The sequence below is a fragment of the Carettochelys insculpta genome, chromosome 18 (assembly GCF_033958435.1).
Source record: "Carettochelys insculpta isolate YL-2023 chromosome 18, ASM3395843v1, whole genome shotgun sequence".
Classification (NCBI taxonomy): domain Eukaryota; kingdom Metazoa; phylum Chordata; order Testudines; family Carettochelyidae; genus Carettochelys; species Carettochelys insculpta.
The window spans coordinates 7,205,171-7,219,107 of record NC_134154.1 but is presented as its reverse complement, the minus strand read 5'-3'; the positions used below and the strand labels follow the sequence as shown (position 1 = coordinate 7,219,107).

The window sequence follows — 13,937 nt, the reverse complement described above, 5'->3', positions numbered from 1 at the left end:
TGAAAACAAATAGATATTATAGGGTCTGCAGTTGTAGTCTCAGTTTCATTGTGAGGTCACAAATGCAACCTCCCACTCGAACTCCCCATCCTCCCCATGAAAAAGACACACACACTTTTTGATCCTTCACACTGAACTGTTCCCATAGCAGGAGTTTTTGCAGCCCTCTTTGCATCAGGGCTCATAAATAGAAACCAGCCTTTCTCCAAGGCATGAATCTTCAAATAAAGCTGCCAGGAGAATCCATCAGCTCAGCAGGGCATAAAGAAATCACCTTCCTGCAAGTAAACTCTCCCAGCACTGAAAGTCTAAGTGCTACTACAGTCCACTGGGCTATCCCAAATTATATCTTCTATTAGTCTTCTTTCATTCATCTATGCCAACGAAGTCTCACCACTGTGTCCAGAAACCACCCAGCTATGTGCACTTCCAAAATTGACTTTAGTCTAAGGAAAAGTTTTGGGTTTAGTAACATGCATTTCTGTAGTTACCTGGCATCACCACAAAGGACCCCTGAGGCTCCATGGCAACCAAGCAGGCACTGAGGATAGAAGGAGAGTCTGCTGTTGAGATCCCACACATGCGACACACTTCCTTCAGCTGTTTGCTGATTGTCTGCAGGGAACACTCCCCAAGGAGGATACTCCAGTCTGAAATGCAGTTATTTTCAGAAGAATGTAACAAAACTCTGTAAATATCTTGGTAACGTTATTTCTACCTTCTGTAGTATAGTGATGTTTGGCTGAAAATAAGTAGCAATAACTCTTTGTGCTTCAATAGCATCTTCCATCTGGGGATCTCAAATGTTAATAAACTAAGTCTCAAAGATCCCTATAGGTAGAGAAGTACAATCCCTATTTTAGCGACCGAGGTAAAAACACAGAGAGACTGTGAACTTGAGCAAGTCACTTAAGTGATTCTTTGCTGAAGTTGGGATAAAGCCATATTCTGCTGTTTTTTCTGCACTAATCACTGGAATATCTTTCCTTCTATTGGTAATGAAAAGCAGCCCGGGGAGCACCCACTGTGGAGATATGAACAAGGAATGAAAGATTTACTGTGAAGTATATATTATTTGTTAGAAGGCAAATACTGGTTTCTAGGTCAGGAGGCGCTGCTTCACTCAGAAAGTCTTCCAGTAACAGTTCTGGCAACGAGAACAAGAAGAAATCCTGTGGCACCTTATAGACTAGCAGATATTTTGGACAGTAACAGAGAGGTAGCCATGTTAGTCTATATACTATCGAAACAAAAAAGCAGTCCAGTAGCATTTTAAGGACTAACAAAATAATTTATTAGGTGGTGAGCTTCCGTGGGATAGACCCACTTCATCAGAAGCAGGTCTTTTTGCCCACAAAAGCTTATGCTCAAAAATATCTGTTAGCCTAGAAGGTGCCACAGGACTTCTTGTTGTTCTTGAAGATACAGACCAACATGGCTACCTCTCTGATACTTGTCACCAGTTCTGGCAGTATTAGTTTTGCACTGGCCCTCAATCATTGCTTACACACTCATTTCAGGAAAATACACCCTCCCAAGAAGATGCACTGTATTTGAGTGTGGGTGGCAATAGATTATGGTATTGCTTAACTATCAGCCTGGGCTACAAAAAGCCTCTTCTCTTAACTGTAATCTAAACATCAGCTATGAACCCTATGTAGCGCTGAAGATCAGCTGGTCTGTAAGCATGAGACTTTGCTCCTACTTCAGAGGGCACTGGCCACATACATTCTATTGGTGAGACACAAAGGGGTTGGCTCTAATGGCTGAATGTTTTGAAAGATGGCAATGTTCAGAAGAAATGTCCCTCTAAGAAAGGAACCTGATTTGTAACGACAAATTGCATCAGAGCTCTGGATCTAAATGACACTTTCTGATCTGCCTGCTAATGTGAATCGTTCAGATAAACAGACTATTTTTCCTCTTAATTTTTAGCAATAAGACACTTTAGGCAGCATAAAACTGAGGGATTTATGAAAATGCTGTAACACTTGGCATTTGCACTCCTATTTTGCAGTGCACCCAGAACATGCAATAATCTCCCAGAAACACGCTGCTTGTCATGCCCTATTCACAAATGGTTTTGAACAGGAGCATGCAGAAGTACTCTAAAAAAAATGGCAGAGGACCTCCACTGAAAGAACAAAAGCAGCTCAAGACTCTAAGGTCAATCTCCTAAAAACAGCCACCAGGAATCCCATTTTCAGCAGACAGATTCACAGTGGAAGGGAGCTGCTCATTTTAAATTAAGTTCTCAATCTCTGTTCTCTGTCTTTTCCACTTTAACTGACAGCACCTCATTCCCCAACCAATAGATAGATAACTACTTCTTTCTCAAGCCAATTTATGTTGCTCTTTTGTGTGTACAACCTGAATTGAAGGTAGTGTGATTTCTGCTTCTTTTTCTACACCAACTGAAGCATCAGCTCCCTAAGACTAGCCTGAGTACTAGTTCAAGAAAAATGATACAGGCTGTTGATCTGATCATTTTTTAATTAGCCCCAAACCCATCAATGTGGGTTTGTTTTAAGTAAGTCACTACAATCACTTAGGTGATTAGTGTAAGAGGAGAAGGCACACACTTTTAATTAAGATTTTTATCCTCCAGTCTAGATTACCTTCATGCTCCTGTTCAAAACAACAACACAACACATTAAATGTCTTGCCCAAATCCTAATCCCAGCCCTAAGACTCAATTTTTCACTGTGGGATCAGTGGAACCCAGACAAGCACAAGAGCCACCATCTTTCTGGCTCCTTTTAAGGTCTATGTGTGCTGATTTATACATTTATACATTAGGAGGGAATTTTCCCCTGAGTGAAACAAGGAACTCCTCTGCTCAGAATTTCCAGATCTGAAGAAGTGGGTCTGTCTCATGAAAGCTCATCACCTAATAAATCATTTTGAGAGTCTTCACAGCGCTACAGGACTATTTTTTTTGTCTTGCATAAGAAAATCCAAAGTAAAATTCTCCATAATTTCCCATGGCAATTGTTGGACACCCCTTGCAGGTCACAAGGTAGAAGTCACTTCCTGATCCCAATATAGCATAAGCATAGGATAACTGAGGAGATGGCCCACATGGATTCTGTCAGGGTATAGCGTTCACAGGAAAATAGCAGATAAAGGGTTAAACACCCTAATATTAGGTAACCCCAAAATGGACAGTTTATTTTAGTTACTTTGCAATTGATGTAATTTTGATATGTTGCTCAGTATTTTCACTATATTCAGTAGACGTGCTTCCATTTGAAGTTTATAAAATCAGATTTTAAGCCTTTATCTGCTACTTTCCTGTGAACACTATACCCTGACAGGATCCATATGGGCCAGCTCCTCAGTTACCCTAAGGTTATGCTACATTGTAACGAGGAAAGGAATTCCACTTTGAGAAATAACATTTTCAGAGTTACAATTATTACATCTTATGCTCTGGTATTACACCTCCCAATAAAGTCGAGCGGTACTTCATTTTAGGCTCACTAGTCTCCTTATGCTTTTGTTATTGCTCAGCACGAACATGGCCCAGCAGGCAACATTGCATTGAATTACATCAACTGCTTTGTGTGATACAATTAACAACATTAACGTGTTACACTGAGACTGTAAAACTGGATACAGCAGATTGTAACACTCAAAACCAAAACAAACCAACCGCATGTTCCTTTTGGTCTGTTTTTAGGTACTCACGTATCCATGTTGTGCAAGGATTTAGCAAACCGATAAGTAATATTTAGCATAGAGCAATGCACATTTTCAAAGTGTTCTTCAAATAGTCACGAGCTAATCCAAACACATACAGGAAGTAGGTGAGCAAGTGCATATGGATACCCCCATGGTAAAGACAAGGAGAGACAGAGAGAAAAAGATTCATTCAGGCCACACAATGACTAAGGCTTAGTCTACACAAGACTTTACAGTTGACTGCAGATATGCAACTGTGTAGCTCGGATCAACGTATCTGCAGTCAACTGTAAGGTCTGTCCTCACTGAGGGAGGTTGATGGGAGTGTTTCTCCTGTCGACCTCCCATCAAACCTCCCTTACTCCTTGCAAGAGGAGGAGTACAGGAAGGAGTACGGGGGGGTTGATTGCCAATCCCAGAGAGATCAATTTTGCGCATCTTTACCAGAAAGGAGCGATCTCCTGGTAAGCATAGACAAGGTCTTAGTATCAAAAGTGGAATTACAACCCTCAGCCATAGTGCCTGGCTTGAGGATCCTGTTGAATATACGAAAACATCCAGCCTGACCACTGATTTAGCTTGTAGCTCTACACCTCAGCACATGGCATCCTTATTTTTCCATACCTTTTAACTCCCCATGGCCCAGTCTTCCAAGTCGGCCAATTACAACTCTCCAGGGCAGTGATGTCATCTGTACAATCCCAATGCACCATTCCCACAGCTTCTGTAGACCAATTTTACGTGCAGATACTTTGCTCCTCCTTGATCTGGAGATAAGGAAGATGCAGAATTTCAGATTTCTATCCCATGTCACTATTTCACTTTTTACTATCCAACTGAAGTCCTACACTGCCACCAAACTGTAAGATCTGAGTGTGTCATTTACAGTCAAATACTAAATAAGGCTATGTCTCCACTAGCGCATACAGTCAATTTTAAAGGAGTTAAGTCAATTTTATAATGTACCTGTCTTCGCTATGAATATCATTAGGTCAATTTTGAGAGGTCCTAAGTTCAACTTTTCTACTCCAGCTTTTTCATGAGGTTACGCCAAATTTGAATTTACAAGGATGACTTAATGTTAGTATAGACAGAGAGATATTTAATTTTATTGGCCTCCAGAAGTATCCCACAATGCCTTCAACGTGTCTGTTCTGACTATCGTGTTCACCTCCATGTCTCTCCCAGTGAGCAGGAAGCAGAAATCAGCCCAAATTCTCTGGCTTCCCTCCACACCATGTGGCTGCCCTCTGCATCAAGAAATTGCTGGATTCTCCAGCTGCCTTCCACACCATGTGGCTGCCTGGCTCTCCAGCTTGATCCCCCTACCACAGAGCTGCCGGGCTCGCCGGATGCCCTCCACAACACACAGCTGCCGGGCTATCTGGCTGCCCCCTGCACCTGCCCCCCTCCAAACACACAGCTGCTGGGCTCTCCAGCTGCCCTCTGCACCACACAGCTGCCAGGTCAAAATGAAATGAATCAAAATAACACTATCAAAATGAAGCATTTCAACAATACTAAAACACAACTTTTCAATAGCTCCAAATTGAAACACTACAGATTTTTCTTTCTGCATTTTACATTTCTCAGGACTGGTCTGCTAGCTTTGTAGTGGCATGTGCCGGGGCAGGCCATGGAAAAGTGACACAAAAATGCCTTTTGTAATTTGTTTTCAACAGGCAGGGAGTGAGGGCAATGAACTCTGGGATGATGACATTAAACACCCACAACCACTTGTGGCACATTTTTTTCCGTAACACACTGGCACAGAAAACCAGAATGCAACGGGGGTGCAGGAACTGTGGGATAGGTGCCCACAATGCACTGCTGGCACGGCTGAACTTACCAAAAGTAACGGGGATGCACTATGTCGACTTTCTAAACATGTGTGGGCCTCACCATTGACTTTATAAAATCTAGTGGTATAAAGTTGACTTTAATAAATTTGACTTTATTTCCTTGTGTGGACATAGCCCTAGGAGTCTCTCCCTCTATTTTTATTATTGGCATTGCAGTAGCACTCAAAGGCCTCAGTCACAGAAAGAGCACCACTGTGCTGAGCACTGTAGCAAACATACTTGGACAGGTGCTCAGTTGGCATTTGTAAAGCAAAACGCAACCAATTTCTTACTCTGTGTTTGATAAGCTACGACACTAATACGAGGAAATGTTCTCATCATTCATGTTAACAGGGGAACCAGAAAGTCACATGCAAAGCCAGATAAAGCGATCACAGAGAAACGTCAATCCAAATTTAACATAAAACTGAAGGTTTCTACCTGTTTGGCAAATCAATATTTACAATGCAGGTTTCCAACAGCTCGCCATGGAGGTCAGTGCAAGATGCCAATAGCCAACGCTGATCATGAGACAAACAATATCCAACGAAGAGCACATTGTATTTTTGACTGGCCTCTCCAAATGTCTCCCCCAGCTCTGTTTGTTTATCTTTGATGGGTGCCAGAATGAAAGGTGGAGAGTAGAGCTGAATTGGGCTGGGGCGCTGTAATCAAGGTCACAAACAGCATCATCAGTACAGATTTACCTAAAGCAGTGTTTATGCAAGAAAGGTATAACATGGAATGGTGCTATATACACGACAAAATACGGAAGTGGTGCAAGAAACAATTAGAAGTCAAGGAATTCACAGTAAAACTGATGAACGCCAAAAGCCATCATCATTTACAAATGTCACCTAATTCAGACAATCTCTCAGATGTGGCATTTTTTTAAGATGTCACTTATACTATAATTTATTTATAAATATTCCTGAACTTTTTTCTTCCTTTTGTGGACAAGGAAACAGAGGCACAGCTGCTGCGACATGCCCAGAGCTGCACAGAAAGTCTGCGTCAGAGGCAGGATTTTAAACCCAGATATTCTAACTCCCAGGCTTGTTTTTAATTGCTAATTGTGCTAAATATATATGCAGGCTACTGAAAAATTAGATCTAAGAAATATTTGTGTTAGCGATAAGTTGGTAACTCATAAACACTGGTGAGAATCATAAGTTATTAATCTTTTAAAATAGGCTTGTATGTAGATGGTGCTGCTGTAATCTCATGTAAAAAGTGTGATGAATGGCAATCATAATATGAATGCGAAGTACCTGATATTCTGCAAAGTAGAAACCTTTGTTTTTCTTTTAAATCCAAATTCCAACCTTTCTTGGAAGTTTCAGTGTCAGAGCTGCTGCTAATCAGTTCTACTATAATCACCAACTCACTTAAGTGACAAAAGTACCAGATTTTGAAGGATACCCTTTAGGATTGTTCAACCATCAATTAATTAAAGCATTAATTCAGTTCTGCTTCTGTAAGTAAATTCTTTCAATCACCCCTGAAAGAATGCATGCCCCGAGAGTAATGTCCTCCTCTTCCTCAAACTTTATGTTGTATTACTAAAGGCATTATAAAGCAAATGAGTTTACTCGATAGGTGCTCTATAGTATATGATCTAGGAATGGACAGGCTGTCTTGTCTAACTTTTCAGTTAACTAAGATTACGTTTGGAAGATGGGCCATCCAGAGGGATGGATGAGAAGTACACATATAATGGAGAAGGCACATTTGTGGTATAATGAATACAAACAATTACATGTGAAAAATGTTACTTTTCTTGTGCTGGTAATTTGATCTTCTTTTGTCTCATTGAAAAAGTAAAAATATGGCAAACAAAGAATAAATCAGTCAGAGGAGAAAGAAAGAAAAGTAATGTACCAGTTTCCTATACATGTTGGAGCAGGACCCCATGCCTGCTTTCACTCTCTCGCTCTCTTTCCTTATCAAAATTCATTTGTTGCTCTCCCTTCTCCTCTCTACCACTATTTGCCCATTCGACTCTATTATCCCATCCTCTTTCATGGTGATCCTTTCCACTCTTGTTTAGTCCTCCTTCCTCCCTCATGGACCACATAACCTGGAGAAGATCAGGCGTGGCATTATAAAATAATGCCGTATTGTCATGGCACTATTATAAAATGCACCACATGAGCAGTAGTAAAGGTTCTTGTGTTGGACCTCCACCAGAAGAGGTAAGGGAGTTGCTGGCAGAGAGGTTTGTGTGAAACACATTTCTTTGGAATTTACAGTTCCCCTTGGTCAAAACTATATGACGTTTAGAGCATGTTGCAGGGTCTGTTTGAAGAGACATTCTGGTTTTTGGGGGGACAGGAGGACTGAGGCCGATCCTGGGAATTCTCAGAAATGTGCAGACTCTAATTTGGATTATTTGTTTTTGATTCCTGATGGATGTGTGTATTTGAACAAATGTGCTAATACTTTCGTTTCATAATGATTTTGGAACTGCATTTTAAATTAATATCCTGGGTTCAGGGAATCCTTGCTAAGTGTTTTATATTTGTTTAGGTAAATATAAATAAAAGTAAGCCCATATTCACTTGTGTTTCCTTGCCCTACATCATCATCACCCCTAACACCTCAAAAAGGAACACAGATGATAGTTACTCCAGGAGTTTCCCTGCTCATTTTTTTCTGGATTCTGAAAAATCAGATCAGTTCCTGAATGTGACTCCTTGTTGTCTTGGTATGAGTACTAACCTCAGCGTTCTGGAGGGTCATCTCAGTGCTGGCAGCTGGCCCAAAGCCAGTAAGAGACTTGATGTGGATCTGTGTGGGCAACGGTCGCCTACACTGGCAGTACACTGAGAATGCCAAAGACTTCAAGTGCTGAATGTAGAAAACCTGTTCATCCTTCATTGTCTGCAGCATGTACTGGCAAGGCACAATCTGCATATTTATGTACAAATAATAAAAATCAGGATTAAAAATACCGAAAGAGCTTATTTTCCACCGCAACGATATCCAATAAAACAAGTCAATTTCTGGTTTATTTGGACATAGCATTCATTTTTCTTTTAGCAACAACACACACATTATATATTACCACTGTATTTCTATTACGGTAGTGACCACAAGCTTTAGTCAGGACTGGGGCCTTATAGTATTGAATGGTCCAAGTATTTCTGAGCTTGACATCAATACATCAAATAGCTCATAGTTTATTTTCATGGTTGTACCTCAGAAGAGGCTAGAAAAAAAAATATCCTACTGCCCTGCAGCTCAGGTCCTCCCAAAACCAAGTAACATGCAACTATTTGTCCTCTGGACAAGAAACTGAACTAACAAATCTGAGGTATACTGACTGGCTGACCAGAGGTTCAAAGTGAAAACTGGTTTCCTATGTTAATTTCTTTGTAGATACCACTGAACAGAAGAAGAAAGAGATGATTGCTCACCTAAGTCCCCTTTGCTAAATTCCTCCTCTGGCTCCACTCAACTTTTTGGCTTCATACTGCAGTTTGTGAAGGGCAAACACCTTGTTATGTGGTACAACTTCCTGGAGTGCGTTAAGGAGAGGAACTGTTTGGCATTTAAAATAAATACCCTAAGACTGTGGGATAGTATTTATGTTTATTCTCAGTGAAACCAGAAGCTTGTAAGTGGAGGTCAGGTCAGATGGCTGGCTTGTCTGTGACAGAGGACATGCAGTCTACATATGATATTGAAGATGCATGCAAATCAAAACCCTACATACATACAGGTTGAACCTCCGTCGTATGGCACCCTTGGGACCTGACTGGTGCCGGACAAGTGAATTTGCCCAACAATGTGAGGTCAATATTTTCTATCACATTGCCAACACTTCCACTGCTCACTGGGTTCTTAGAACACATGTAGGGTAAACAGCAGCTAAACAAAAGCACAGAACACTGAGAGCCAGGATTGGTAGCTGTAAACAAACTTTATGGGGCCATGGGAAACGGCGACACCCATGAAAAGTGGTTGTCTGGCTAAGTAAAATCCTGCTGGATTAGAGATGTTGCTGGATGACAGAGTGCCAGATTGGAGATGTTTAACCTGTAATAACAATAACTAATACTAAAGAGCATTATCTGTGGTGATAGGCCATATGAACTCTGATTGGTGTATATTGTCCACTAAATTTAAATATCAGTGTTTAATTGATTAATTTGTTTATAACACAATGTAAGTAGCAGGACTCCTCTTTATACTTCTTCTCTACATTAAATCCATTAACATTTTTGTTTGCTTGGCAAAATGCTGTATATCAAAAACAAACTACAGATATGCAAAAAACACACGAGGAATTGAAAACAGGCAAGTTTATTAATTGTTTTACACAAATTGAGACTTAAGTGTACTTATTTCAGATACTGAAAGGATGATACGGGTTTCACCTCTCTAATCCAGAACTCTCATCAGGCAACATCCATAATCTAGCATGATTTTAGCTAGCCATAGCCGAGTTTCCTGTGGTCCCATAAAGTTTGCTTCTAGCAACCAGTCGTTGCACTTGGTATTCTGTGTTATTTAGCTGTAATTTACCCCCACTTATCTTCTAAGAGACAAGTAAGCAAAGCAAGCATTGGTGATGCTGCTAGACAATATTGCCTTCCTGTGGTCTAGCAAATTCTCTCATCTGGCACTGGTCAAATCCCGAGGGTGCCATATTAGAGCAGTTCAACCTATAGTTATTTCATTTTTGATATCTTCTTATCAATCCAGTGGAGATGTTAAAAAAAACCAAGCCCCTTAAAAGTGAATACAATTAAGAGGCTGAGAAGAAAAATACACAAAGTAAAGAGATTCATAATAAAAACAGCTACAACATTTGTTTTCTAGGAATATGCCATTACATTCTTTTCGGTATGGAGTACAACCCGCTGTTCAGGGATCACCCAGCAAAGAACACATGTAGTGGGACAGACATGAAAGAAATGTTGTAGGAATACTGTGTTTCCTTAACTAAATTTTCTCCATTATATCCCAAGCAGCATACTATTTTAACATATTACTTGTGCATTTATTTAATAAAACATATTTTGTAAATGTCATCTAAACATTTACACTGGGTATTATGTTCAAACATAGTATTCCAGCTTTCATTTTGCATCTTTTTGTATCCTGCAAACATTTGATGTGGTAGAATGAATCGCTAAAGTAAAAAGGTTAAAAATATTACCTGGAGAATGAAAGAATTCCTCATGTTGTCAGGCAAATTATCCAACATTTCTGTGTAGCATCGCATCAAACTCAGCAGCCAGTAGTTGGCTGAGGCAGATTCCTCATCTGCAGTATAGGTAAAAGGATCCACCATATAGATGACAACTGCTGGAGGATAGGCATGGCTGTCTGCAGATTCTGGGTCAGTGGGAATTCCTATTCTCTCTCTCTCTGTAACACTAGAGACACAAGTATTGTTAAGTGCATAAGCAAATTACAAAATATAATTATTGTTTTGCTCAAAGGGTGTGGGTGTGCCAGGAAAAAGTCTGAAGGGGAGGCCTGCTTTTTGCACTGGAAAATAAAACTAAAAGTAGTCTGGGAGCAATGACTGATATGAAGTTATAGTTACTCAAAGGAGTACATCATGTACTGAAGTATCTCTTAATAATTTGTTAAAGGTGAGTGCTAAAAGAGTGAAACAACCCCATCTAAAATATACAGAACAATCTAGCTCTGAAGAACGTGTACAAGAAATTATTAGGATTAAATCACTGAATGACAGTATAGAACTATTTTCTGCTTGAGGTCATTCCTATTCAAATTGTTTATTCCTGGAGAAAGCTGGAAAGATGACGGGTGACTGAAGGCCTCCTTGGTCTGTTCACAGAAGAATGTACAGCCCTGGCAGCGAAGGCTTCCCCACACTGTTCCCTGTGAAAGCGCCTCAACTGGGAAAAGAAGAGACCAACATGAAGAGGAGAGAAAGGAGTTTAATCAACATACTCTCTGCTGAGGTGCCAGCTAGTGTGGCAGATTTTGCCTAAACCACTGAACAGAAGTGTAACAACAACTAGATTTGAATTTGTTAGAGGAAATGAGCTCATTAACCCATTGTGTTATGATAATTTATTAGCATAACACCTACATCTTAATAGAGTTATTGCAAAAGTGAGAGGAAAAACTGCTGACCAAGAAGAATCTGCTTCAGATAAACAGAATTTTTACAAGGTGGCAATGTATTTTTCTAATTTTTAAAATAATGTTTTACATTCTCCTGTTTATGACAATTCTTTAGAAGCCCCAAGCTGAAATCTGCTTATCCCTGAAATCTACTCCCTGACATTGTACAAGTGTATACTGGTTCCTAGTTGGAGAGTAATTTAGAAATGCTGTAAAGCCAGAATGTGTTTAAGAAATAACATCAATGTAGAATTATTTAAAGCATCTAACAGATCTATATACACGGAATGACACTTAGTCTGGCAAACAGCTAAGAAAAAATTGTGGGTCTAATTTGAGCCTAACTAAATAATATGAAACAATGAAACTCATTTCAATGACTGCAAAAGATCAATAAAATTCACCCACTCTGTTATATCAGACAGCTGTTGCACTCACAACTGCCACAACAGCATCTCTGGATGGTGGTGGAGAAAACAATTAACTCCTGCAATTTCAGGAAATGTCCATGTGGCTTAAGGGAAGGAGTCATGAATGCAGGAAGATAGGACAATATCTATATTGCAACGAAAGATCTGAGGGCTGCCTCATGTCTGCTAATTTGGGCCCATGGGATGTGGGGCTGTAAAAGCATGATGCAGATGTTCAGGCTCAGGTGCAGGTTGAAGCCCAGCTTCTAGGATGGTCCACTCTTGCAGGGTGCCAGAGGCCAGGCTACATTAGAACAGCCATACTAGTCAGACCAAAGGTCCAAATAGCTCAGTATCCTGTCTTCCGACAGTAGCCAATGCCAGACATCCCAGAGGAATGAACACAACAGGTAATCATCAAGTGATCCCTCCCGTCATTCATTTTCAGTCTGACAAACACAGCCTTGGGACATCATTATTACGCATCCTCCTGGCTAATAGCAACTGATGGATGTATACCGTCTAGCTCTGTTTTGAACCCTGTTAAAGTCATTATCTTCACAACATCCTCTGGCATGGAGTTCCACAGGTTGACTGTGCGTAGCATGAAGGAATACTTCCTTTTGTTTTGTTTAAACCTATTACCTATTAATTTCATTTGGTGACCCCTAGTTCTTGTGATATGGGAACAAATAAATAACTTTTCCTTTTTTTACTTTTTCCACATCAGTCACGATTTTATAGATCTCTATCATGAACCCATCCTTTGTCTTTTCTTTTCTAAATCTGTGTAATCTCTCCTCATAAAACAGCTGTTCCAAACCCCTAATTATTTTTGTTGCCCTTTTCTGAACTTTTTCCAATGCCAAGATATTTTCTGAGATGAGATGACAACATTTATACCTGGTATTGAGGATTTGGGCATATATGGATTTATATAGAGGCAATAAGATATTCTCTGTCTTATTCTCTACCCTTTTTTAATGATTCCTAACGTTGTGTTTGCTTTTTGACTGTTGCTGCACATTAAGTGGATAATTTCAGGGAACTATCCACAATGACTTCAAGATCTCTCACAAAGTGGAACGTTCCCTCCCTTTACGTTTTCCTCCAATCTCTCTATTCCTCCCACTGAGTGGTTATAGTTAATCTAGTCCCAATAATTGTGTGCGTATATTTAGGATTATGTTTTCCAATGTGCAATACTTTGCGTTTATCAACTTAAAATTCATCTGTCATTTTGTTTCCCAGTCACCTAGTTTTGAGAGATCCTTTTGGAGCTCTTCACAGTCTGTTTTGGACTTAACTTTCTTGAGCAGTTTGGTATCATCTGCAAATTTTGCCACCTCTCTATTTACCCCTTTCTCCAAATCATTTATGAATATGTTGAATAGGATAGGTTCCAGTACAGACCCCTGCAGGCCATCACTAATTACCCCCTCATTCTGAAAGCTGACCACTTATTCCTGCTTTTTTTTCTTTCCTTTTCTTTTAACCAGTTATTAATTACTGAGAGGACCTTCTCTCCTATCCCATGACTGCTTACTTTATTTAAAGTGTGTTTGGTGAGGGACCTCGTCAAAGGTTTTCTGGAAATCTAAGTACAACTATCCTGTGGTGCCCAAAACTCTGGCTACTAGCCACATGTGGCTATTTGGCTGGTTGAGCGTGAATAGTTGGTTCAAACAATAAATATATTTTCAGGATAACATGGCTAATTCACTACTGTAGGTGACTTCTTTAGAACTGGTTGGACACCATGGCTATGTCCACTGGATTCCCCTTGTCCACATCTCGTTTACCCCCTCAAAGAATTCTAGCAGATCAATGAGGCATGATTTCCCTTTACAGAAACCAGACTGAGTGTTCCCAAACAAATTAGGATCATCCA

At 40.1% G+C, this 13,937-nt stretch overlaps 1 protein-coding gene across 2 annotated transcripts in view; it reads right to left on the bottom strand.

Moving 5' to 3' along the window:
* Nucleotides 1–13,937, bottom strand: part of MED13L (mediator complex subunit 13L) — a 333,854-nt gene that overhangs the window by 31,472 nt on the left and 288,445 nt on the right. For both annotated transcript variants that reach the window (XM_075012327.1, XM_075012328.1), the window contains exons 22-26: nucleotides 10,693–10,912; nucleotides 8,247–8,435; nucleotides 5,967–6,190; nucleotides 4,309–4,451; nucleotides 492–650 (exon numbers count right to left, since the gene is read on the bottom strand). In XM_075012327.1, coding sequence (XP_074868428.1) covers nucleotides 492–650; nucleotides 4,309–4,451; nucleotides 5,967–6,190; nucleotides 8,247–8,435; nucleotides 10,693–10,912 — 935 coding nt within the window. The remainder of the gene's footprint in view (nucleotides 1–491; nucleotides 651–4,308; nucleotides 4,452–5,966; nucleotides 6,191–8,246; nucleotides 8,436–10,692; nucleotides 10,913–13,937) is intronic.